Raw genomic sequence first — 25,150 nt, 5'->3', positions numbered from 1 at the left:
GATTACATACTACCAGCCCAACTAGGCCAATAGTTCTGTCCTGTCCTCACCTCTCAGGGCTTCAAAAATCCCCTGGAAAGGTGGAGCTGGGGGCTTTTCCCTATCTGTCTATCCAAGGGTGTCATGTTCTTGAATATGAGAATGCATGCTAGCCCCGAAGGGGAAGCCACCTTGCTCCTGGAAATAAGATCTAGGGGTAGGCTCCTGGTCCCAGAGCAGGGGCTCCAGTGGAGGGAGGAAAAGGTGGGTCATAAATAGCCCCTAAGAAGAAAAACAAAAGCTCCTGTGAGCGAGGATAGTCAGGTGGAAATAAGAGGTCTCCAGAAAGAGGTATCTAAGGAGGCAGACTGCAGTAAGGCCATCTCTTAACCTAGGCGGCCCTAGCAAGGGAGAAGAGAGACTTACAAGTCTAGGCGTAAATAGTAGCTTTGAGGGACAGCCTTTCTTGTTTCTTTAAAATCTCTTCCTGACCATTTACAAGACAGGCATCCATAGGTATGTCAAAGACATCAATCCATCCACCTGTCTAACCATGGTCCATCTATCTGTTCATCCGTTCTTCTGTCTGTCCATCCATCCTTCCTCCAACCGTCCACTCATTTATACATCCACCTACCTAGAGAGGTCAGAACTACTGGGAAGGGCCTGTGGTCCTGTGGCATTTATGGGGCATGTGACCTGCCTGTTTGGCCTGGGGAGCCAGTCCCACCCCTGCCCTCGGGGAGGGGGCCGGTCTTGGAATGTGGGAGTATTTATACCTGGTTGGAGACTCCCCTGAAGCTGCAGGCTAGATGACTCCCCAAAGCCGGGATGGTGTCCACGGCACAGAGCCCACCGTGAGTGTTTAGATTTGGTTTCTTTGGGGGTCAGGGCTGGGTGGAAGAAGATGGGGAGGGCCTGGGGAGTGGGGGAGCTGCCCAGAGGTGGCTAAGGCCTATGGGAAAGAAAAGCACGTGAGGCAGAGGTTCGAGAGAGAATAGGAGGCTGCTGCCAGCATCAGACACTCTCAGCAAGAACGTCTGGGATCTTCCGTGGAGATGGGCCGAGGCTACGTCCCTTAGCTAGTGGGAGGTGGTCCTTGGTGCATAAGGTGAGCGGACAAGATTGTAGGAATTAAGACCAAATATCTAGAAGAGCTCCCAGGTCGGCAGAGATGGCAGCTCTAGTGCTTTTTCAGGATGAGTATATTGAAGGGTGCTTTCTGACCGGCGTCCTTGAAGAGACCTGGGTGATGGCTATGGTGTCTCTATAAAAGACCTGATAAGAGATTGGAATGACTTGACTGCAGGTATCAGTAGCTCATAGAACATTGCAATGGTTGCTTTTCTAACTACAGTGTGTGTGTGTGTGTGTGTGTGTGCGCGCGCGTGCCACAACCAGAGTGTGGAGACCAGGGGAAATTTTTGCTGTAGTTGATTCTCTTCAGCCACCTTGGAGGCCCTAGGACTCAAACTCCTGCTAAGCCATCTCACCTGCCTGTGGTTGCTTTTCACCCATCACTCTTTACAAAGCCAGGCAGTATCCAGAGCCAGAGTCTGGAGGGCTGCCTTCAGGACCCCAGGTGGGTGGAAGGAAAGCAGCTAGGAACCCCCTTTTCTTCTCGACACCCCTAGACTCCCAGAATCCTGAGAGATGCAAGCCTAAGGCATAGTCCCCAGGTCTTTCTCTACCACCGGCACCCCCCCCACACACACACACACACACAAGGTAATTAGGGACCTGCTCCAGGGAACCCCTCCCAGCAGCCAGGCAGGTGGAGCCCCGGGTGGGGCTGCAGGCGAACACTGGGCACAGCCCCACCCCTCGTAAAACATGCTGCCGCAGCCAGCAACAGAAACCATTAAGGTGGAACTGAGCCGGCTCCGCCTGCTCGTAAAGGGTGAGCAGGAGGGCGCCGACAGGTGGGGTGGGGGGGTGCAGAGCCCCTTATAAGTGTTCTTGGTCAGGCAGGAGTGCCCGCCTGGCCTCTGTGACTCAGCTGTAGGCAGGGGCTCCAGGGATAGACCCTCCCAGGGAACCCTCCACCTTGCTGAGGCGGGGCTGTGTGGTATAGTGGTTAAGGAGAGATTAGCTTTGAAGCCTGGGTCTGAATCCTGGGGTGCACGGTTTACTAGCTGGGGGACTTGGGCGAGTCAGGTTAATCTCTCTGAGCCTCAGTTTCCTGATCCATAAAAGGGGGTGACAATGCAGTGCCTTCCTCATGGAACATAACCAGAATTCCTGGTATAAGAGTAACAGACCACCCCATAGACTGCATACACATCCATAGGACCAACACCAGCATCCTAAGATTCAAATGAGGCCTGGGCTTCATTTTGCCGATAGAAGGACTGAACTGCTGATGAGAAAATAACTTGTCCAAGGTCACAAAACCAGCAAATTAGGTGTTTCCCCCGCCCCCTTCTGCCTGTGTGCTGAGGACAGAGCCTAGGAAGCAGAGGTACCAGTGATTAGAGGCAGTGCAGAACTGACTGATTAAGGGCAGGGTACAAGGTGGGGATGCCAGACATCAGGGGATACAGGGTAGCCATGCAACAATGGCTGCCATTCAGTCACTGTCCCTCCAGCTCTCAGCGTTCTAGAGGGGCTTCCTCCTAACCTCCCTACTCAGGCCAGAGGGTCATGTCTCTCTTCCTTTGATTCTAAGGCCATTGAGTCTATTTGTTTCTGTCCCCAAACTTTTCTTCTCCTCTCTGAGGATGATGGAAGGAGCTCAGAGGGCAGAGGGTACCAAGGATGCCCAGACCCTGAGAGGGTCTTTAACATGACTTGCGAAAGCTGCAGCCCTGGATAAGTGCATCTGGAGCTCTTGAGGCACGAGAGAGGATTTTCCAATCTTTCTGTGTAGAGAACTAGGCATGGTATTTCTTCTCTTCCCCACTCATCCCTGACCTAATGCCCTTGCTTTCCTTCCTGGGGTGTGCTGGTAATTTTTCACCAAATATCAGCTATCAAAAGGGGGAGGGGCCGGGCGTGGTGGCGCACGCCTTTAATCCCAGCACTCGGGAGGCAGAGGCAGGCGGATCCCTGTGAGTTTGAGGCCAGTCTGGTCTACAAAGTGAGTCCAGGATGGCCAAGGCTACACAGAGAAACCCTGTCTCAAAAAAACCAAAAAAAAAAAAAAAAAAAAAAAAAAAGCGGGGGGGGGGGGGAGGGAAGATCCTGATTTGGTTTTGCTTTATTTGGTTTGATATTTGGGGTTGTTGTTGTTTTGACAGTGTCTCACTGTGCAGCCCTAGCTGTCCTGGAACTCACTATGTAGACCAGGCTGGCCTGGAATTCACAGAAGTCCATTTGCCTCCCTAGTACTGCGCTTAGAGGTGTGCCAACACAACAGGCAGCACTCTGGTTTATTATAATGTTTGTAAATTTGCATGAGCAGCTATGTGGCCATGGTCAATTTGTCCTTATTTTGCTGAATGTGGAATTGGAAGTGATGGGTCTAATTTGCTCCCCCAAAGCCCTGGCTCCAGTGTGCTATGCTCACTGTTCTTGGAGACAGAAAGAGAAAGTGGTGATGTGATCATAAAATCATCCAACACGAGCCGGGCATCGTGGCACACGCCTTTAATGCCAGCACTCGGGAGGCAGAGGCAGGCAGATCTCTGTGAGTTCGAGGCCAGCCTGGTCAACAAAGAGAGTCCAGGACAGCCAAGGCTACACAGAGAAACTCTGTTTCGAAAAACCAAAAGGAAAAAAAAAAAAAAAAATCATGCCACATGAACTTCTGAGTGCTCTAAGGATGCGGGTCTATGGTGGTCATACTTGTACAGTGGAGGGGAACTTGGACCACATCTTGCGCTGTAGCCTCCAGCCCATGAAGGAGACATACAGTGGGCAGAAGATGGTTCTAAGTGGTGGCGATAAGTGCTTGGGACCAGCTCCTGGGATTCTGGATTTGGGAGAGAGGAAGAAGGGAAAGGAGAGAAGTCAGTTTGCTGGCACATCCTATTGTGTGTAGGACCAAGGTTTGGCAGCAACAAAAGATTCCTTCAAATTCATAGGCCACGGGGGCTGGAGAGATGGCTCAGAGGTTAAGAGCACTGTCTGCTCTTCCAGAGATCCTGAGTTCAATTCCCAGCAACCACTTGGTGGCTCACAACCATCTATAATGTGATCTGATGCCCTCTTCTGGCCTGCAGGGGTACAAGCAGGCAGAGCAATGTATACATAATAAATAAATAAATAAATATTTTTTTAAAAATTCATAGGCCACTATTAGGACACTGGGGCCACCGTGGATGTCTCCTGGGGGTTCCAAAGAAGCAGGAACATCCTATCCGTTCCATTAAAGACCACTGGAGCTTCTGTACCCACTGGTGAGCTTCTGTACCCACTGGCTCTACCACAGGAGAATGAACAAAATGACCTCAGAGGCCAGAGTCAAGAGGAAGTTCAGTGTCTGTCCACGGCAGGAAGATGCTGTCAGGGAGACAATGGTGGGAGACAGGAAAGGGTGAAAAAAGGGAGTTCCCTCCCCCACACCAGAGCTCATGCCTTAAATTAACTCTGCCCCACTGCTAATTATTAATAATAGCTATCATTTATTGAGTATGTACTGTGTGTTAAGCTATTTACAAGGAGTATTTCAGGCAGCCCTCCAAAGAGGTATGTATTATATACTCTATTTTACAGAGGAGGAAACTGAGGCCCAGGGAAGGAAGTTGAGCAATGTGTCCAAGCAAATTCTCACCCTGATTAGGATGCAGACCCAGATCTGACTCCAAGTCAACAGCTTTAAGAAAGCTACCACTAGCCCGGTGCAGTGGCACACACCTATAATCCCAGTACTCAGGAGGCAGAGGCAGACGGATCTCTGTGAGTTTGAGGCCAGCCTGGTCTACAAAGTGAGTCCAGGACAGCCAGGGCTACACAGAGAAACCCTGTCTTGAAACCGCCCTTCCAAAAAAAAAGAAAGAAAGAAAAGAAAAGAAAGCTACCACTGCTTTGGGGAAAGGCTGAGGCTAGGATACCTCCCCCTCCCCTCTCTGTGCTGAAAAGATCTTTCCCAAACACCAACTAGGGTCCCTTTGTCCATCCTCTGAAGCAGGTGACTCCTTTAGGATGTTAACTGAAGGCTCATCTTTCCCACGTACTGTGGCCTTAGAAGAGTCAGTTAATTTCCTTAAGGGACTCAGAACAGGGCCTCAGCTCCAGGCACCAAGGATGCACCATGGTCACTAGGCTGGAAGTCAGTACTTATAGAAGCCACTCAGAAGAAAGCCTGGGTGAGGACCACTCTGGGACATCTGCATCCTCAATGCAAATTAAGGGGCTGGCCTCTGAATTGTGCAGAGACCAACTCAAATCCCAGAACAGGCATGGTGGTTTGCAACACCAGAGTGTGATAGTCTTGGGTAGGACCAGAAGGCCTCTGATACCCAGGGTCTCTGCCAGGGATTATACAGATAGAGCTCCAACTGGGGAGGTGGGATTGAGGAGCAGGCCAGCGTGCTTCTAAACAAGGCGGATCTTCAGGAAGGGAAAGCTCAGCTGGAGTTCAGGCGCCCCTACCCCAGATTCAAGCCTCTAAAGCGTCAGGGCTGGTGTCTGCGTCTTCTGAAGTCATGATAAATAAAGGCCAGGCAAGCAGGGAAAGGCAGCCGGCAGCTGGGCACAGCAGCAGCATCACCTCCACTGTGCCTGAAGGAGCAAAACCCTCAGGGAAACTGTAGAGCCTGGGATTAGAGGCCCTTAGATCCAGGCACGGTTGGCCAACTGAAGCCAGAGGTGGTTTTTTGGTTGGTTTTTTTTTGTTGTTGTTGTTTTTGTTTTGTGTGTGTGTTTTAAGATTTATTTATTATGAATACAGTATGATCAGATCATATTACAGATGGTTGTGAGCCACCATGTGGTTGCTGGGAATTGAACTCAGGACCTCTGGAAGAGCAGTCAGTGCTCTTAACCACTGAGCCATCTCTCCTGCCCCAAAGCCAGAGGTTTAACATGTGTCCCTGGCCACTTTCTGGTGCACCACGTGGTGCACATCACAGCTCGTGTGCACCACACCACTTAGTCTTCAAGAGGCCCTAGTGAGGTAGGTCCACACGCCCCACTTCTCAGATGAAGAAAGGGAGATACAGACTTACACAGCGTGTTCGAAATCACAGAGCCAGGAGGTGACAAGGCTCTGCTGCCAGATGAATCACTAGTGTCCTCCCCTCCTGGGACTGCGGAGCCTAAGATGGGAAAGGCAAAACCTCCGGTCTCACACCTGCAGGGGGATGGGACCGTATTTGGAAGGCACCAAGTTCACCAGACACCACCTCCTCCGGGAAAGGCAGCTCTGAGCCAGAGTGAGGCATGGCTGGCAGGCCCAAGCTATCTAGGGAGCAGGGGCTAGGGCAGGCAGTCACGCAAAGCCAGGGATGGGGTGTCCTCACCCCTGCTTGCTCCCTTCAAGTGTCCAGTTACAGCCAGCTCCACGCTTCCCGGTCATGCCACATTTAGCACTGCTGAGAGTGAGCCTGCACTGGGATATAGAGAAGAGGTGGGGGTGGGGACTCTGAGGGGTGGGACCTCCCCACCCTCAAACCTAGCTCTGTTCCAGCTACCAGCTGCCTCCCAGCCGACTCCTAAGTGGAACTCTGGACAGGTTCCCTTCCCTCTTTGTCACCATTAGCCGCCCCTGAGATGGCTAATTCATCAAAGATGTGTCAACCGCTGACTAGGGCAATTCGGAAAGATGAGGCCTGCCCTCTCTCCCAGAATTCCCAGGACTGCACAGCTACTCCGCTGTGGCTTGAGGCGTCTTGAATAGAAGAAATAAATGCAAAACTCTGGCTTTTCTTTCTTTCTTTCTTTTTTGTTTTTTTGTTGTTTGTTTGTTTGTTTGTTTGTTTTGGTTTGGTTTGGTTTTTTTGTTTTTCAAGACAGGGTTTCTCTGTGTAGTCTTCGCTATCCTGGACTCATGCTGTAGACCAGGCTGGCCTCGAACTCACAGCGATCCGCCTGCCTCTGCCTCCCCGGTGCTGAGATTAAAGGCGTGCCACCACCATGCCCAGCTTAAAATTCTGGCTTTTCTTGCTGCTTGGCTCCCGGAACATCCCAGCTCTGACTCCCAGCAAATACCGAAGTGGGGAGAAAAGCTAGCTAAAGCTTTGTTCAGGTTCTGGCTGTCAAGGGTTGCCTGTGAGACTGGAAAAGTCACAAAATCTCTCTGGGCCTCGTTTGAAAGATGGGCCTAATAAGGTGCCTTCCCCGCAGCGAAGCAATGAGTTTGGGCATGGTGGCTCACGCTTGTAATGCCAAGCCTTGGAAGGCTGATGGCAATAGTTTGCCAATAGTTCAGAGTTAGCCTGGCCTACAGAGTGAGTTAGAGGCCAGCATGGACTGTATGGTGATAGCCTGTGTTAAAAAATAACAGGGGCCAGGCATGGTGGCGCAGGCCTTTAGTCCCAGCACTCGGGAGGCAGAGGCAGGCGGATCGCTGTGAGTTCAAGGCCGGCCTGGTCTACACAGCAAGTCCAAGACAGCCAAGGCTACACAGAGAGACCTTGTCTTGAAAAACCAAAATAATAACAACAACAGGGGATATAGATACAAGTCAGTCAGTAAACTAATTGTCTCTCATGCAGGAAACCCTAGGTCTGAACACAAAACTGGGCTGGAAGGTGCATGTCCATAATCCCAGCACTGGGGTGATGGAGGAAGGTGGAGCCTAAGGTCCTCCTCCTTGTATGGAAAACTATCCAAAGTGCTACACAGTAGCCATCACAGAGGAGACCCTCAGTAAACAGCCCTGTCGGTCAGAGATAAACTCAGCGTCCTGAGTTCAAAGGCTGTTGCCCTCTGCAGAGGTCAAGGAAGCCAAATAGCCAACAGGACAGGGGAAAAGCCCTAGCGACAACCCTAGCTGGTGTGGGTCAAAGCCTGGTGTGCTTGCACTGTGCTCCACGCTTTCTATGCATGATTTCATTTCACTCTCGGCGCCCTGTGCGAGGTTCTGTCACTCGCCTTGCTTGCAGATGCTGACACAGCCTGGGATGGAGGGGCCTCACCTGGCGCCGAGCCCCTAGGCCTCCAAGCCTCTCTATGTATGGTGCTGGGTCAGGGCTCTGGAATAGTTCAGAGGCGGCCACCTCTCAGATCTGATTCCAGCCTCAGCTTTTCATGGGCAAGCTGAAGAGTTCAGAAAGAGGGCAGTGATGGAGGATGGTGGGGGGGGCGAGCAGGGGGATGGAGGGGGCAGCTGGGGGACCCACACAAAACAGAAGGGGAGGGGAAAAGAGTGGGGATAAGGAAAAGAGACCTGTTCCGCACAAGGTTACAGATAACAGTTTGAAGGATGGAGGTAAAAAATAACACTTACTATGCTGGGCAGTGGTGGTGCACGCCTTTAGTCCCAGCTCTTGGGAGGCAGAGGCAGGTGGATTGCTGTGAGTTCCAGGCCAGCCTGGTCTACAAAGGGAGTACAGGACAGTCAAGGCTACACGGAGAGACCATGTCTCAAAACAACAACAACAACAAACATCAAACATCTCATGGGCCCCACCAGCAAGGCCCTTTGGACCCTGCAAGACCACTCCTCTGTATCATTGGAATTGCTGTCACATGAAGCCTAGGCATGACACACCTTCTAGCTTCCCCCACTCTCAGGGCCTACCCAGCCACTGGTAAGGTCACCTAGCATAGACATAGGAGACCCAGTAGCCAGGGCTCCCTGGGAAGCAGTAGCTCACTGACTCACTTGAACCAGCAAAGATGAGAATAGACAGGACCCCGCCCCCATTCTCTGAGTAGTCTATCTGGCTCATTTCTTTCTCATGATCCTCCTGTTTTATCCTCTTCAGCATTTGCCTGCCAGCATGTACCAGTGCATCACCATGGCTGTCTGTCTGTCTGTCTACCTATTTCTGTCTGTCTGTCTGTCTGTCTATCTATCTATCTATCTCTCTGTCTCTCTCCCTCCCTCTCTCCCTCCCTCCCTCTCTCTTCTCTCTCTCTCTCTCTCTCTCTCTCTCTCTCTCTTCTCTTCCCTTCTCTCCCTATTTCCCCAATCAGGTGGCTAGCTGCAGACAGGCTCCCAGCCTAGAGAAAGGGTGGGAACGGAGGTAGTGGACCTGGGGGTCAGCCACCCCTAGACTTGGTCCTCATTCTCATCGTAGCCGGCTTTCTTCGAGGCCAGGACTGGGTGATGGTGTCGCTACTCCCTCCGCAGTCTGACGTCACGCTGCCAGGCTCCACCCGACTGGAGGGCGAACCCCAAGGGGACCTCATGCAGGCTTCGGGCCTCCCAGGCTCCCCTGCCCCACAGACCGTAAGTATCTGCTACCTAGGCCTGGCAGCTGTATGAGCAGCGGATAGGTGTAGTCACTGTCCCACACAAGGACCTCCAGGGTCTACTTTGCCCCTTACACCAACAAACAGGATGACTCTAGACCCCACAGGGTGCAGGCACAGATCTCTGTTCATTCCTTGGTTTGGTGTTTCCCAAGGCAAGGTGTGGAGCCCCATCAGCCTCGGGGCACCCCAGGTTTAAAAGAAGTATGCTTGTGGGGCTGGAGAGATGGCTCAGTGGTTAAGAGCGCTGCCTGTTCTTCCAAAGGTCCTAAGTTCAATTCCCAGTAACCACATGGTGGCTCACAACCACCTGTAATGTGATCAGATGCCCTCTTCTGGCCTGCAGGTGTATATGCAGGTGGAACACTGTATACATAATAATAAATACATCTTAAAAAAAAAAGTATGCTTGTATCAGATTGGAACCCCAAGATTAGCTCACATCTTTCCATCATGTCAGGACTCCTGTGAGTTCAGCCACAGACTCCATTAGCTCAACACAGAGTAGGGTCCTGGCAGGTCCCCTGGTCCAACCTCTGTTTACAAGTTCTGTCTACTCTGTCTACCCAGAAGCATGGCAACTTCAGCTGTTCATCCTTTGTGCCTGACGGCCCTCCAGAAAGGGCACCCTCACTGCCCCCCCACAGCCCAAGCACTGTGTCTCCAGGCCCAGAGCAGATCCAGGGCCACTGCACAGCCGGACCTGCCCCGGGCCCCTTCCGCCTTTCTCCTTCAGACAAGTATCCTGGCTTTGGCTTTGAGGAGGGCCCAGCAGGCAGCCCAGGGCGCTTCCTCAAGGGCAACCATGTGCCTTTCCACCCCTACAAGAGGCATTTCCACGAGGACATCTTCCCTGAGGCCCAGACAGCCATGGCCCTTGATGGACACTCCTTTAAGACTCCGGGAACACTGGAAGGCTTTGAGGAGATCCCTGTGGATGTGGGGGATGCCGAGGCCTTCCTGCCTGGCTTCCCGGCAGAGGCTTGGTGCAATGGACTCCCGTACCCCAGCCAAGAACACAGCCAAGTTCTGGTGAGTACCAATGGACAAGGACTTTCTATTTCCTCTCTCCTGGCTACCTAGAAAGAACCCTCAAAGTCAGGCGTGGTGGCACATGCCTGCAATCATAGTACTCAGGAGGCTGAGGCAGGAGGATTGCCTGAGACAAAGGCCAGCCCATGGCTATGTATGGAGGAGACCCTGTCTTAAAATCAAAGGGCCACAGAAACAACAAGCACAGAGGATAGGGGCCTCCTGGCTCCATACTGGTCCCCTGAGGAGGGGGATGCTAGCAGGCATGGAGGAAGCGAAGCACACGGGGAGGGAAGTTGGCAGCTCCTCAGAAGCAGCTGAGTCAAGATTCCAGAGAGTGACTTCTCTGTTTAAGTGTCAGGAATGTCCAGGCAGACCAACACACACACCCCTATGCAAATGTAAGGAGAATTAAAAAAAACAAAAAAACACATTCCGGAGAGAGAAGGTTCTGGCTAGAGCATCCGGAAAGCAAACCCCACCAAATGTGGGCTCGGGGACTTCATTAGCATCTCCTACCCCTTCCACAGCCTACTTTCATTTTTTTTTTTTTTTAAATTTTTGTGTGTGAAACAGAAAATAGCTATGTTGCCCAAGGCCAGTCATGAACTGGAGATTTTCCTGCCTCAGCGTCACTGGTGTTGGAATTACAGGCGAGCTCCTAGACCTGTTCTCACGCCAGAGAAGGCCTCGAAGTGGAAATACTTTAGAAGGTTGGGGAGTGTTTCCACAGCCAGATCTGGAAGCCCTGGGACTTACCCATGGGGCAAGCCATTTAATCTCACCCAGCCTCGTGGGAAAAGCCGTGCTGAGGGTTCCTGTGTCAGGAGTGTGGCTTTGAGAAGCCAAGTGGGGCTTGCTTCTTGCTCCCTATCTGTAATCCCAAGGCACCCCGAGGCTCAGCCTGGGCTCTGGCTCCTCCAAGGGCCCACTAACCTTCTGCATCTCCTGCTTCCAAGTAGGCCTGTTCTAATCCTTAGCCACTCCTAACAGGAAGACAGGAAAACAAGCGAACACCCAGCAGATGTGGCCAAGACATGATCTTAGGCTGGTTCTGGAGGCATGCAGCTTTCCCCCAAGCCTGTAGAATGTGGCAGCGGCAGCCACAGCGAGGCACCCAGCAAACGGAAGTTTGTCCCCCACTGTCCACTCAGTGCAGCCCCTGGTCATTCAGCCAAGAGCTTCCTTCCTTCCCAGGGTTCCATTTGATCTCGCCAACAATGGCCTAAAGCGTTCTTACTATCTCCATTTTGTGAGCCAGGACCTGGCTTTCCAGGCCTGTGGCCTCAGGACTTGCCGAGACGTCCCCAACCTGTCAACGGAAATCTACCTGGCACCATGGAGACAAGTCATACCCAGGGGCCCACAGCTGCCCAGTTTACTCTCTGGGTGACTGATGCCACATAGTTTCTTCTCCTTGGGATCAGCTCTATCATCTGTGAAATGAGGGGTTGGACATAGTGTTTGTGGCCCTTCCAGGCCCAAGGTCCTGCCATTATGGCAATCTCTGCATCAGCTGCCCTGGGGCACCCCCCAGAAAGTGGTCAGGGCTAAGCTTTCACCCCTCTGGATCCAAACAACTGGCTTCCCAAAGGCCCTTGGGAATCCTAGCAAGAGCAGTCTGATCCTGGCTTGCCTATCTGCTAGGTAGGTCCTAGCTGCACACCCTGACTGTCTCTACTCAGGACAGACCCTGAGGATTATTTCACATGGGCCTCTAAAAGATCTCTAGTCCTAGCTGGGCGGTGGTGGCAGAGGCAGGCAGATCGCTGTTAGTTCGAGGCCTGCCTGGTCTACAAAGCGAGTCCAGGACAGTCAAGGCTACACAGAGAAACCCTGTCTAGAAAAACCAAAAAAAAAAAAAAAAAAAGATCTCTGGTCCCACTCAAGTCTATGTGACCACTGACAGGTCTCCTCCACTTCTCTGGTGACCTAGCCTAACCTGTCACCTGCAGTGAAGTGGGATGTAGGAAACACTGTTTTTTTCCAGCCTAGCCTCTCCACTAAATTGCTGATTGCCCTCAGGAAAACCCCTATCCACCTCTGTTCTCTGTCCCTTCCCAAAGAGTCAGCTTTGAGAGAGTCAGAGAAAGGATTCTTTTAAGTGTGAGGTTCAAGACAAGACAAAAAAGAAGGGGTTAAAAGAAAATCTTTCTTTTCCAGCAGGGGTCAGAGGTCAAGGTCAAGCCCCAAGCTCTGGACAATGGTCCTGGGATGTATTGCTACCAGCCTCCCTTACAGCATATGTACTGTTCTTCTCAGCCAGCCTTCCATCAGGTAACCCTACAGCAAGTGGATATAGTTCTTGGAGCTCTCAGGAGGTTATGTGTGTGTTGCTGTGTGTGTGTGTTCCTGTGTGTGTTGCTGTGTGTGTGTGTGTGTGTGTGTGTGTGGATGTGGATGTTGCTGTGTGTGCAAATATTCCTTTGTGTGGAAGTGTTGCTGTGTGCAATATATGTGTATATGTGTGTGTGTGTGCGCGCGCATATCTGTGAAAAGGTGTTACTGTTGCTGTGTATATGAGTGTGGCTGTGTGTGTGTGTAAGTGTTGCTGTGTATATATATATAGATACATTCAGGGTCCTGAAACCTTACACTGGGCCATCCCAGGTGAAGAACAGTGGCTAGTGGGAAGAGAAACAGTTGCCCTTTTCTGGGGACCCTCAGGATTTTCTGAACTCCTGGAGGAGGCTGATAGGAGGCTCCTCCTCAAACAGAAAAAAAGAAAAGAAAAAAGAAAAACAACCAAAACTAAGGTAGAGTCATGCCGTGAACCAAGGGGAGAGGGAGGAGAGCCATTGCAGACAGACGGGAGCAAAGACGAAAGGGGTGTGTGGTGTGACACACAGGCTGAGCAGGGAAGGGAACAAAGGGCTCCCATCTAGGTCACACCTTGCTGTGTGACCCTGTCCTTAAAATTTCCCTTTGGCCTAGAGTATGTGGGCACAAGTGTGAGGCTGGGGTCCTCCCTATAGTACCTACCATCCTTACCCATCCTCACCCCACTGCCCAGTTTAGCCTCTCCAGAATGGACGAGATACTAAAAGAATTGTACCACACTGGCAAGGGATGGAGGACTTTAAAAGAGAGAGAGAGAGAGAGAGAGAGAGAGAGAGAGAGAGAGAGAGAGAGACAGAAAAGAGCCCAGAGCAGCCAGGCAGCTCCCTTGGAGTCACCGGGCAAGACAGAGCAAGTGGCTGCCCAGCGCCCAGCTCTATCCACCTGCAGTCTGGCACTCAGACAGGCCCTGCCTGTGGAGCAGGTTCTACTCCAGTTAGCACTGGCCCTGATCCTGGCCAAGCCAGGAGGCAGGCTGGGGGTGGGGGTGGTCATGGTGCCTGTTGTGGGTACAGAAAGTAACAGAGAGGGACAAAGAAACACATGGCATTAAGGGACATCCTCCCCTTCAGGAGAGGGCATAGCTACCGAGGCCAAAGCTTTTCTAAGATGACTCAGGGCAGAGGATGTCCCTGAGGCAGTCTGCCACATCAGGGACCAAGCCACCACAGGATGAAGGTGACCAGCAGACCCTAAGTGGCCTTGCCCTGCTTTGAAGCCCTCTGCAAGTCTTCAACATCCTTGAACAAGATGGCCGCACCCAGGGCTTTATGGAGCCCCGAGAGAGGGTGACTAAGGCACTAAGTGTCTTTCGGTGACCTGGAAAGAACACTTCAGCCTGGAGCAGCTGGGGGAGTCAGAGTCTCCAACCCCCAGCCCCTATAAAACACCATTCCTGGCACCGCAGCCACTCCCTTCACCGTAAAACTGCCTCCTACCCCCACCTGCCCACCATCATGACCTGCTCTTTCAAAGAGCCACTGAAACTCGTAAAGGTGGCCATGCCTAGAACACACCCAGGCTGGACATCCCACTTCCGGCCCAGTGCTCCAGGAAAGGCCCAGGGGCCCGGGAGTGCCTGCCTGGAAAGTGCAGGACCAGTGGGCTGCTCCTCATCCAATCACCATGGCAACCAGGGTACCTCAAAGGTTGAGAGGAAAGAGCTGGAGGAAGACAGCTGAGACCTTTGAGAGTTTGAGTTCTGGAGTTTGGATCTTTACCCAAGCCCAAACTGTCCATCCCAGTGCCCTATAGTGTAGGGTCCATGACCAATAGGAAGAGAATCTGGCCTCAGCTCCCAGGATGTATGAATGAGGGCTGCCTCACTTGGGAAGGCTTTGATATCATGGTGATTGCTCTGTCCCCTTTGGCCTCTACAGTACTCCCCAGGGGGAAGCAGCTACCCTGTGCCCTACCTGGGCTCCGCTCACTATCCCTACCAGAGGATCGCACCCCAGGCCAGCGGTGATGGGCACCAACCACTCTTCCCCAAGCCCATCTACTCCTACAGGTACTGGGGCAGAGCTAGGAGCAAAGAGGGCCCTGGGGAGACTAAGGCATCATGACTCTCAAGACGTAAAGGTGATTTCAGGGGGTAGAAATCATACCCGCTAACTTCCAACGGCACTGGAGAAATGGTCCCTGCAGGTGGGCAGGTAGTAGAGACATGACCTTTGACCTTTCATCTGACCCAAGGAGTCTTAACTCTGGATGCTGCTGACTTGGGTAGTGGATCTGTGAGGTCCCATCCTGGGGCCCAGTACCTGGTTTGTAGAGTTTAGGTGGAAGATTAAGGATGCTGACTGCCTCCCCCCCACACCTTCAATATTAAAAAACCAATAAGCCAGGTGTGGTGGCACATACCTTTATTTAATCCCAGCACTCAGGAGGCAGAGGCAGGCAGATTGTTGTGAGTTTGAGGCCAGCCTGGTCTACAAGGCAAGTCCAGGACAGCCAAAGCTACACAGAGAGGCTCTGTCTTGAAAAACAAAAACCAACAACAGCAACAACAGTATGTGGCACAGGCGGATCGCTGTGAGTTTGAGGCCAGTCTAGTCTGCAAAGCGAGTTCAGGAAAGCCAAGGCTACACAGAGAGACCCTGTCTTGAACAAAAAACAAAGCAAAATAAACAAAACAATCAATAAGCCAGGTGTGGTGGCGCATGCTTTAATCCCAGCACTCAGGAGGCAGAGGCAGGCGGATCGCTGTGAGTTCGAGACCAGCTGATCTAAAAAGTGAGTCCAGGACAGTCAAGGCTACACAGAGAGACCCTGTTGCAAACAAACAAACAAACAAACAAACAAAACAAACAATAAACAGTCCTGCTACTTACTACCTGTGAAACTGTTTGGTTGTCTGGAAGGGAAAGGGGGAGACAATTCAGGCTATGTGAAGTTTTATATATGAGAATGGGGCAGAACATTCTGTCTGGCACACACAGAAAGCCTCTCTCCCTTCCCACACGGGCATGAGGAGCTAAGGACTGAGAGGTCAAGCTGGCTATTGCACTTGTTTCAAAACTAAGGAAACAGGCTCAGAGAGGTTCAGACAAGCTCACACACCTATCTGGTGGCGAAGTCAGATAGCAGTCAGTTACCCAGATTCCACAAAATGCCCATTAGTTCAGGCTCAGCCTCCCAGAGCCTGTCAGCGAGGAAGTCGGAGAGGATGGGGACCTGGTCAGAGGACCAGAGTCTCAGCAGCTCTCTTTTGCAGCATCCTCATCTTCATGGCCCTTAAGAACAGTAAGACCGGAAGCCTTCCAGTCAGTGAGATCTACAATTTCATGACAGAGCACTTCCCTTATTTCAAGGTGAGTCTAAAAGCCATCTCTGAGCCAGGCGTGGTGATGCACGCCTTTAATCCCAGCACTCGGGAGGTAGAGGCAGGTGGATCACTGTGAGTTCAAGGCCAGCCTGGTCTACAAAGCAAGTCCAGGGCAGCCAAGACTACGCAGAGAAACCCTGTCTGGGGGGAGAGGGGGAGAGGGAAGCCATCTCCTACCCTCCCCACCCCCTGCCACCATTCCCACCCCACCCCTCTCCCACCCCACCCCCATAACCCACCCCTCCATCCCCAACCCCATCCCCCACCCCATCCCTTACTCCCCAACCCCCATCCCCTCTCCATTCCCACTCTCCACCCCCATCCCCCACCCCTCCACCCCCACCACATGAAAGCAGGATGAGTGTGACCCTAAGGTGCTTCCCCTGTGTCCACAGTGAAGTGCAAAGCTCCCAAGGAAGCGCACTTTGAAGGTTGCACATGGCAAAGAGAGAGAGAGAGACAGATAGAGACAGAGACAGAGAGAGAGACAGAGAGACACAGAGAGAGACTGAATCACCCGCAGTGGCAGGAGAAGGTGGAGAAGGGGGTGATGTCAATCCTGACAGGCTTTAGGAATCAGCTACCTAGCCCCAAACTGAGAAAGGAAGACAAGTTAATGGAAGTGTCTCCAGCCTCAGCCAGGGTGCTGTGCGTCTGGAGGAATTCCAAGTTGGTTGCTAAGGTGACAGGAGTACCACCTTTCAGAGTAAGACTGGCATCTGTCTCTATGAGTAGCAATGCTGAGCTTCACTTGTAGCCTTAGTGGAGCTCACAGTCATGGGCCATCCCGAGGATCCAGCGGGCTCTCCCCCAAACCCATGTGTAGCATTAGTCCCTATTCCCCTCAGAAGAGACTTCAGGAAACGCCCAGTAATTTCTTCCCAGAACTGCTGGGATAGGAGGAGGGCTAAGAGGGACCCTGGGGAAACTGAGTCATGGGATTTCTCCGTGTGTAACAGTTTGGGTGGCATGAGGTGGAGGTCCCACCCAGCAGATTTTCTTTCTTTCTTTCTTTTTCTTTTTCTTTTTCTTTTTTTCTTTTGGGTTTTTCGAGACAGGGTTCCTGGCCTCAAACTCACAGCGATCTACCTGCCTCTGCCTCCCGAGTGCTGGGATTAAAGGCGTGAGCCACCACCACCCAGCAACCCAGCGGATTTTCAAATGTTCTCCAACAAGATTCCTACATGGACCTGGCATGGCGGGGGGGTGGGGGGGGTGTAGACTAGATCAGCCCTGGCCCTTGGCCTAACCCTGTGTGGCAGGGGGGCGGAGGGGGTCATGTCTGTCTCTCGGTTGACTTGGCAAAGCTGGTGCCTTGAGTGAGACTGCTGAGGTCCAACCTCCTGGGGACATGACAGGTACCTTTCTTTCTAGGTGAGCAAATTTATCAGAGAGGGTGATCTACCATCACACAGCAGATGAATCAGCTGCTGGGTCAAGCACATACACATTTGGTTCACACACAGCCCCCTTAGCCTTGACACACGTTCCCTGAGACCCTCTTACACAGACACCTTCTCCTGAGGTAGGTGCAGGAGAGACAAGAGCTTCTGTTGGGGAGTACAGCCCCCAGGACTTAACACCTGGTGGATGTTGTCTCATCCCGCAAGCCAGACAGGACAGAAGCTGAGGCCCTGGCAAAGCAGAGCAGAGTTTCCTGGCCCCACTATCTGCACCATAGTCCTGCCTGGGGACACTCTCTGCCTGGTGTGCAGACAGCTCTGTGCCTGCTGTGCTCCCGCCAGACAGGGAGTGGGCAAAAATGTCTTTCAGCACGGCTTCAACTAGACTGGGAAAGTCCACTGGCTTGAGGTTCAAGGAGAGAGAAACACCCTATAGTCTGTATGGGCTGCTCCTGAACCCCAGAATCTCCGAGTAGAGATAGACGCACCCCTTCCTCCTAAAGTGGCAGCAAAAGCCTCCAAGAGCTGACCAGAGAAAGGGAGGCAAGGCCCCTCCCGACTCCTCTGGGCCATCTTCCCTGCCCACTCCTGGCCTTACCCCCAGCCCCTCCCTGCATCTCATCTTCCTGGCTTAATTATTTTTCCTGGGAGCCGTGTAATCCCTGTTTTATGGGGCTGAGGAGTGAAGAGGTCTGACAGCTTTTTTGGTTTGGTTGTTTTTCTTAGCCGGTTGCATCACCCCCGCATGCCTGAGTTTACATTTGGCTTCAGAGAGAATGTGTGAAGATGGGACCGGCCCCATTAGCAAGGCAGGCCCCATGGGATGATGGGAAACAGAGCTGGAGACAAGGCCCGCAGGCCCCATGGGATGACCTGGGCAGGGCCCTTAGCTGGGAAACAGAGCTGGAGACAAGGCCACTTATCATTTCCTTGTGTGATCCAAGGCCAGCCTCTTCTCTCTCCAGCCTCAGTTTCCCCGTTCTGTAACATGTCTGTTTGGACCAGTTGGTACTTAAGACTCCTTCCAAGCCAACAGGTTATCTCTGATCCCTAAAGAGAGTTCAAAGGCTCTAAAACCTCTCAATCCTCACTTGGAGGTTATTTTCCAGGGCAAGGAAAGAATGGATGCTCACGGGGACGGTACTCAAAGGACAGAGTGGACTCTGAAGTGGACAGTACTCATATCCAGGGCGGCTGCTGTGGGCGTCCCACAGTCCCATGAGTCAGGGATGTGGGACTAAGGAAGTGTCCGGCCACTGTGCATAATTGTTAGTGCTGACCATCCCTCTTCCAAACAGGAAGTGGCTGGGGTGGGGGCTGCCCTGGCATCCCAAAGTCACAGGTTTATGGGACCATAAATGTTCCCGGTACCCATTAAAGTCTGCCGATGGGGCGACAGAGCTTTGACTATTAGCAGCGACAGCTGTGGGAGTCAAAGAAGGTCCAGTGGCTCAAGATCCTCCCTGGTGACCCCTGATGAACCTTGGGGGGGGGGGTCAACAGGATCAATCCCATGACAGGCTAGCTGTCCCCAAGGAAAGCTCCAGCGCCTGCTGCCAGCAGCTCTCAGTTAGTGACGCTGGCATCAGGGCCCAGTTCTGCTAGGCATGATTCAGCTTGGCTGCACCCTGGGGCAAGTGAGCTAGGGAGGAGGGCGTGACCATCTCTCATTAACCAGAGAAGAGGGGCTGAAAAGGAGAGAGGAGCCTGGGAGTGAGGGAGTACCGTCAGCCAGGATGGTGGTTCTACCCACAGTCAGGCCCCTGGTGGGCACAGGGTGGTCACAGAGCCTGCAACTGAGCCAGAGATGAGGGGTGGGAAGGCAGGAGGCCCATGTCCCACACTCCCCTCCCCACCCCCACCACCTCTCACCAACTGAGTCAGCTTAATGGTTTTTACAACCCTCCTTGGGCACAATTACTGCACTGGTGGCATGACCAGGCCTCCTAATGGGTGTTTATTCTGTTGGCACGAGCACCCCCTGCCTGAGGGCTGGCCTCCCCACCAGGGCACACCTCCAGGGCACACTCATGTGAACTCACACCCACACACTCAATCATGGATACACATGTACTCTGAGACACTTTCTCACACACAAGCCATCCTCCCTCAGGAGTTCAGAGACCTGTGGTAGGAGATTCCACTCACCCCGAGAGATGTCTAAGGCCTTTGGTACATATTCACCCACATACTGCTACCTCTGTCTTCGCCAACATCACATCTGCCACCAAACATATAGGCAACAGGTGCTCTAAGCCCCACCTACCACCAGTCCTCCTCTGCCCAGCCTGTCCCGGAGGGATGAGGCCTACCCAGAGGACGGGTGTTCTGCTGTCTCCCCTTTAAAGCCGGACCCAGAGACTTTAAAACAGTGATCTCCCCTTTCTACAAGGGGGTACACAGGCCAGAAGGTCCATTGGGCACTTTCTGCTTCAACAGGGACATAGACCAGAGGCCTGGGGGGTATTTAGCAGCTGTCCCTTAAAGAGGGACCACGAGTCAGACATCTTAGCTCATGCCTGCCATACTCTGAGCAGGATCACTGTGAGCTTGAGGCCAGCCTGGGCTACAAATGAGATCTCATCTCAAAAAGGAGGGGCAGTAGTGATGTGCTGGAGAGAGCTGGGTGATGGTGGCAGCGACGGCGGCGTACGCCTTTAATCCCAGCACTTGAGAGGCAGAGGCAGGCGGATCTCTGAATTTAAGGCCAACCTCACCTACAGAGTGAGTTCCAGGACAGCCAGGGCTATACAGAGAAACCCTGTCTCAAAAAAAAATAATGAAATTTAAAAAGCCACACACACAAAAGAGCACCAGAGATGGCTCAGTGGTCAAGAATGCTGAAGACTTGGGTTGGTGACTCACAACCATCTGTAACTCCAGTTTCAGGAGATTCCATGCCCTCTTCTGACGGGCTCCTGTAGGCATGTGGTACATAGACACACAGGCAGGACCCCACAAGCACACATAAAACACGTAAAGAAATATACAAAGGATCATAGCCCTCTAAAGGTTCTGGGCTAAGAGCTAGGTAGGATGAAGGCAGTTTTAGATTTTTGCTGAAAATTTAACTTACAATCAAAGTTCCTGCCCAAGACTTCCCCACAACTAAAGAGTTCTAAGCATCTTTTTTTTTTTTTTTTTTTTTTTTTGGTTCTGAGGATGTCAAATCACAGAGTATGTAGAAATCCCGTGTCCAGAGATGGTGAAGGAATGTTCTAAAACCCAGACCTAAAGCCATTTCTTTTTTTAGTTTTTCTTTCTTTTCTTTTTTTTTAGGGGGTGGGGGTAGGAGGTTGTGACAGGGTTTCTCTGTGTAGCCTTGGCTGTCCTGGATTCACTTTGTAGACCAGGCTGGCCTCGAACTCACACCTGCCTCTGCCTCCCGAGTGCTGGGATTACAGGCGTGGGCCACCACCGCCCGGCCCTGGAGCCATCTCTTGTTGCCTGAGCCCAACCTGAATTCTTGCCCTGCTCTCGCAGACTGCGCCTGATGGTTGGAAGAATTCTGTTCGCCACAACCTGTCTCTCAACAAATGCTTCGAGAAGGTGGAAAACAAATCTGGGAGTTCCTCTCGAAAGGGCTGTCTATGGGCCCTTAATCCTTCCAAAATCGACAAGATGCAGGAAGAGCTACAGAAATGGAAGAGGAAAGACCCCATCGCTGTGCGCAAAAGCATGGCCAAACCAGGTGAGGCTGGCAGGCCCGAATGAGAAAGGCCAGGGACCCATGCACCGAATAGATGGATGGGAGTGGAGCAACAGCCTGCGGGAGGGTCCCAGGTCGGGCGGCTGTAATGAGGGAAGCCTCACGAAGTTTCCTTTTGGGCCTTTGCAGAAGAGCTGGACAGCCTCATTGGAGACAAAAGGGAGAAACTGGGCTCTCCACTGCTGGGCTGTCCACCCCCTGGGCTGGCAGGACCAGGCCCTATCCGGCCCCTGGCATCTTCTGCTGGTCTTTCCCAGCCTCTGCACCCAATGCACCCAGCTCCAGGTCCTATGCCTGGCAAGAACCCCCTGCAAGACCTACTGGGTGGTCATGTACCCTCCTGCTACGGGCAGACCTACCCACACCTTTCTCCCAACCTGGCCCCTTCTGGCCACCAGCAGCCATTGTTCCCACAGCCGGATGGGCATCTTGAGCTGCAGGCCCAACCAGGCACCCCCCAGGACTCACCCCTACCTGCCCACACACCACCCAGCCACAGTGCCAAGCTGCTGGCTGAGCCTTCCCCAGCCAGGACAGTGCACGACCCTCTACTGCCAGATGGAGACCTTGGTACTGACCTGGATGCCATCAATCCCTCTCTCACCGACTTTGACTTCCAGGGTGAGCTGGGAGCAGGGAATGGAAGGGTGGGAAGGGACTAAGGGAGAGAGAGAGGGAGAGGGGGAGAGAGAAAGAGAGAGAGAGAGAGAGATGCTGCTTTTGGCTATTTGGCCTAGCCTAGCTATGTCTCCAGGCTGCCACCTGCTGGCTCCTGAGTTTCTGGTCACCTGAGGCAGATGCCTAGGAGTAAGTATTGAAGCTATGCTTTTCATTTATTTTCATCTTTTGGTTTGTTTGGTTTTTTTGTTTGTTTGTTTGTTTGTTTGTTTGCCGAGACAGGGTCTCTCTGTCCTGGCTGTCCTGGACTCGCTTTGTAGACCAGGCTGGCCTCAAACTCACAGTGATCCGCCTGCCTCTGCCTCCTGAGTCCTGGGATTAAAGATGTCCGCCACCACGCCCGGCTTGAAGCCCTCCCACACATGGGGTGAACTGTTCTTGCCCCATCTTCCTCCTCCTGGTACCCTGAGCATGTTCCAAATGACCTCATTAACAAAGCGTTCATCCCTGACACAGCTGGGAAAAGCTAGAAGTCCCATGGCATACTTGATTATGAGAGAGAGGCTGGGAGGCTGAACATTCCAAAAGCATTTGCATTTTATCAGAATCCACCCTTCACTGAAGGAGACAGACCCTCTGTGGAATGTAAGATCTCAGAGCTAGGCATGTCCTAGAGAGATTTGAGTCTAGAAGCCCAGAGAGCGGCACCTATCTATTCCCCTCCGTCTTGCCAGCGCCAACCTACAGGCAGCCAAGCCCCACCCTCTTCCCTCCTAAGCCCCATCCCTTCCCTCTTAAGCCCCACCCCTTCCCATCTAACCTACAGTGTGCCCCCAGGTGCTGCCACTGACCTTAGGAAGTTTGGAGTAGGCCATTGGTTGACCTGTACCATAGGCTATTAAAAATAATTCACGCCGGGCGTGGTGGCGCACGCCTTTAATCCCAGCACTTGGGAGGCAGAAGCAGGCGATTGCTGTGAGTTCAAGGCCAGCCTGGTCTACAAAGTGAGTCTAGGATAGCCAAGGCTACACAGAGAAACCCTGTCTCGAAAAACCAAAAAAAAAGAAAAAAGAAAAAAAAGAAATAATTTCACATAGATCTTCATTCCGGACCTGCTGTGGATGCAGAGAGCAGGCCTCTACAGAGGAGGCCATGGACCTGTGCGATACTGTAAACATCTATTAGAAGGCTGGAGATGTGGCTAAGGGGCAAAGTGTTTGCCCAGCATGCACCAGGCCTTAGTTGGGCTCAATACCCCAGCATCGCAAAACCAAAACAAGAAGACCCTTACTTAATTCCTACTTAAGCTCCTACTTAGTATCAGGCATCTTGCAAAGAGCTCTACCTGTGTTCTCCTCATCCAGGCCTGTGGACTAGCAAGGGATGCTACCCACAGAAACCCACCCCAGGTCAGCTGCCGGGAAAGGAGGAGTTAGGATTGGAACCCAGGTGGCCAAAAGCAGTCAGAGTTGTCAGGTCCTTTTCTCCACCCTGCAGGGTTATATGTCCCAGGCGGGTACTCTGGTCCCTGGCCTGCTGCGAGGCAGGTCACATGGCCCAGAGGGGAATCCATGGTAGCGTTGTTTGTTCCTCAGAGCAAGCATCGTTTCTGGTTCTATCCCTGTACGTTGGGCTCTGTGAGAGGGGAGGCCTGGGGAGTCAGGTCTGTGTGCCTCATCAGGTCCAGTGGCGGACTGTGGGAAGACTGCAGGTTGCAAATCCACCTTCTTCGGGATCCTAGGCAGAAGCCTGAGTCAAGAGTTTCAGGGGACCCCTAGGGCACCCCCAAGTAGGTCTTTGCATCAACCCTTCAGGATGGGTAAATCCTTAATCTTCTCCAGTGCTTCGCCACCCCACCCCAGCACAGAGGTAACCTCTGCAACCGTGGCAGTGGTTCTCAATCTGTGGGTTGCGACCTCTCTGAAGGTCAAAAAAATCCTTCACACTACGCTACCTGGGAGCTGGACTCTGAGGCTCAGGAGGGAAAATCAGTGGCGCCGGGTGTGGTGGTGCACACCTTTAATCTCAGCACTCCAGAGGCAGAGGCATGCGGATCTCTGTGAGTTTGAGGCCAGCCTGGTCTACACAGCAAGGTCAGGCCAGCCAGGACTGACCCTGCCAGGGTAGGCTTCCCCTCAGCGTCATGCAAATCCTGTTTTCTGAGGCTCCTCAGAAGCTTGAGTGGGCGTCATACTGGACTTAACTCTCTGCGGGCCGCCAATGATGATGCTTCTTTGTTCCTCCCCAACTAGGAAACTTGTGGGAGCAGCTGAAGGATGACAGCTTGGCCCTGGACCCCCTGGTACTGGTGACCTCTTCCCCGACATCAACCTCCATGTTGCCACCCCCACCAGCAGCCCATTGCTTCCCCGCAGGGCCCTGTCTGGCAGAAACAGGCAGTGAGGCAGGTGAACTGGTGCCTCCAGGCAGTGGGGACTCTGGTGCCCTAGGAGACCTGCACCTCAGCACCCTCTACTCGGCCTTTGTGGAACTGGAACCCACGCCTTCCTCAGCTGCTGCCAGCCCTGCTGTGTACCTCAGCCCGGGCTCCAAGCCAATGGCTCTGGCTTGAGCTGAACGCAACCATCAGCTCCAGCCTTTGCCTGGACTGAAGTCCCCGCTGGCTGCCCATATCGGCCTCATCTTAGAGGTCAAAGAAGGAAAACACTACCTGTCTCCTATGCCACTCAGCCAATTTATTTGTTAGCCGGAAGCTGGGGGAGGGGGGAGATCCACCCAGGAGGGTCTACCTACCTGGTGGACCTGCTCCTCACGCAGGGCCCCCAGCAGGGAAAGTGTCAGGAAGGAAGCGACAGAGCGCCCCCTAGCGCCAGCTCACTCGAATGTCAGCCCTCCAGTGTGCCTGCAAGCTCAACACACCTGCTCCCGTGCCTGATCTGAAACTCAGAAGAAGCCTTAGACGTCTAGGACAGCCGAGAGAGCTAAAAGCTTTGGTTAGCAAAGCTCAGGGCTGGTGCGACTGATGAAAGATTTCCTCCCCAAACCCGTCCGAATTGCCATGCGCTCTGCAGGCCTGTCCCATTCCAGCCATGCGCTCTCCCAGAAGTCTCTGTATTTATTCTCCTATGTGGCCTGTGAACCCCTTAGGGGGACCTGCTACTTCCTCTGCAGGCTTGTCCCCATCCATCCTCAAGTATATACTCTGGCTGGCCACCTCCAGGGTGACACATAGAAGGGACAGCATTGACCCTGGGACCAAACTGAGCCCAAATCCAACACAAAGTGTTTGGAAAAACCCTCGTCTTCGGAAACTTGAACTTGTTGGCCTCCTCTCTCCGACTCAGCTACAGGAAGGGTCATTCTTCCTCAAAGACAGCTTCACGTACATAGTACAGGCCCCAGCTTACTAGTTACCGCCACCTGTCTCAAGTATCCTGGGTGACCAAAGAGTGCAGCCTGCTGCTCCGGGATGGCCACACA

General features: G+C 52.7%; 1 protein-coding gene across 1 annotated transcript; it reads left to right on the top strand.

The window, feature by feature from the left end:
* The first annotated feature begins 442 nt into the window (after window positions 1-442).
* On the top strand, window positions 443-24,405 carry Foxn1 (forkhead box N1). Its single transcript, XM_051158055.1, has 9 exons — window positions 443-836; window positions 9,128-9,259; window positions 9,853-10,314; window positions 12,481-12,591; window positions 14,532-14,662; window positions 15,869-15,965; window positions 20,866-21,073; window positions 21,221-21,712; window positions 23,962-24,405. Exons 1-9 carry the CDS (start codon window positions 792-794, stop codon window positions 24,279-24,281), a joined length of 1,998 nt encoding a protein of 665 aa, XP_051014012.1. The 5' UTR covers window positions 443-791; the 3' UTR covers window positions 24,282-24,405.
* Window positions 24,406-25,150: the final 745 nt, after the last annotated feature.

The sequence above is a fragment of the Acomys russatus genome, chromosome 16 (assembly GCF_903995435.1).
Source record: "Acomys russatus chromosome 16, mAcoRus1.1, whole genome shotgun sequence".
NCBI classification, from domain to species: Eukaryota; Metazoa; Chordata; class Mammalia; order Rodentia; family Muridae; genus Acomys; species Acomys russatus.
The sequence above is the reverse complement of the archived record's forward strand: the minus strand, read 5'-3'. Positions and strand labels throughout refer to the sequence as shown.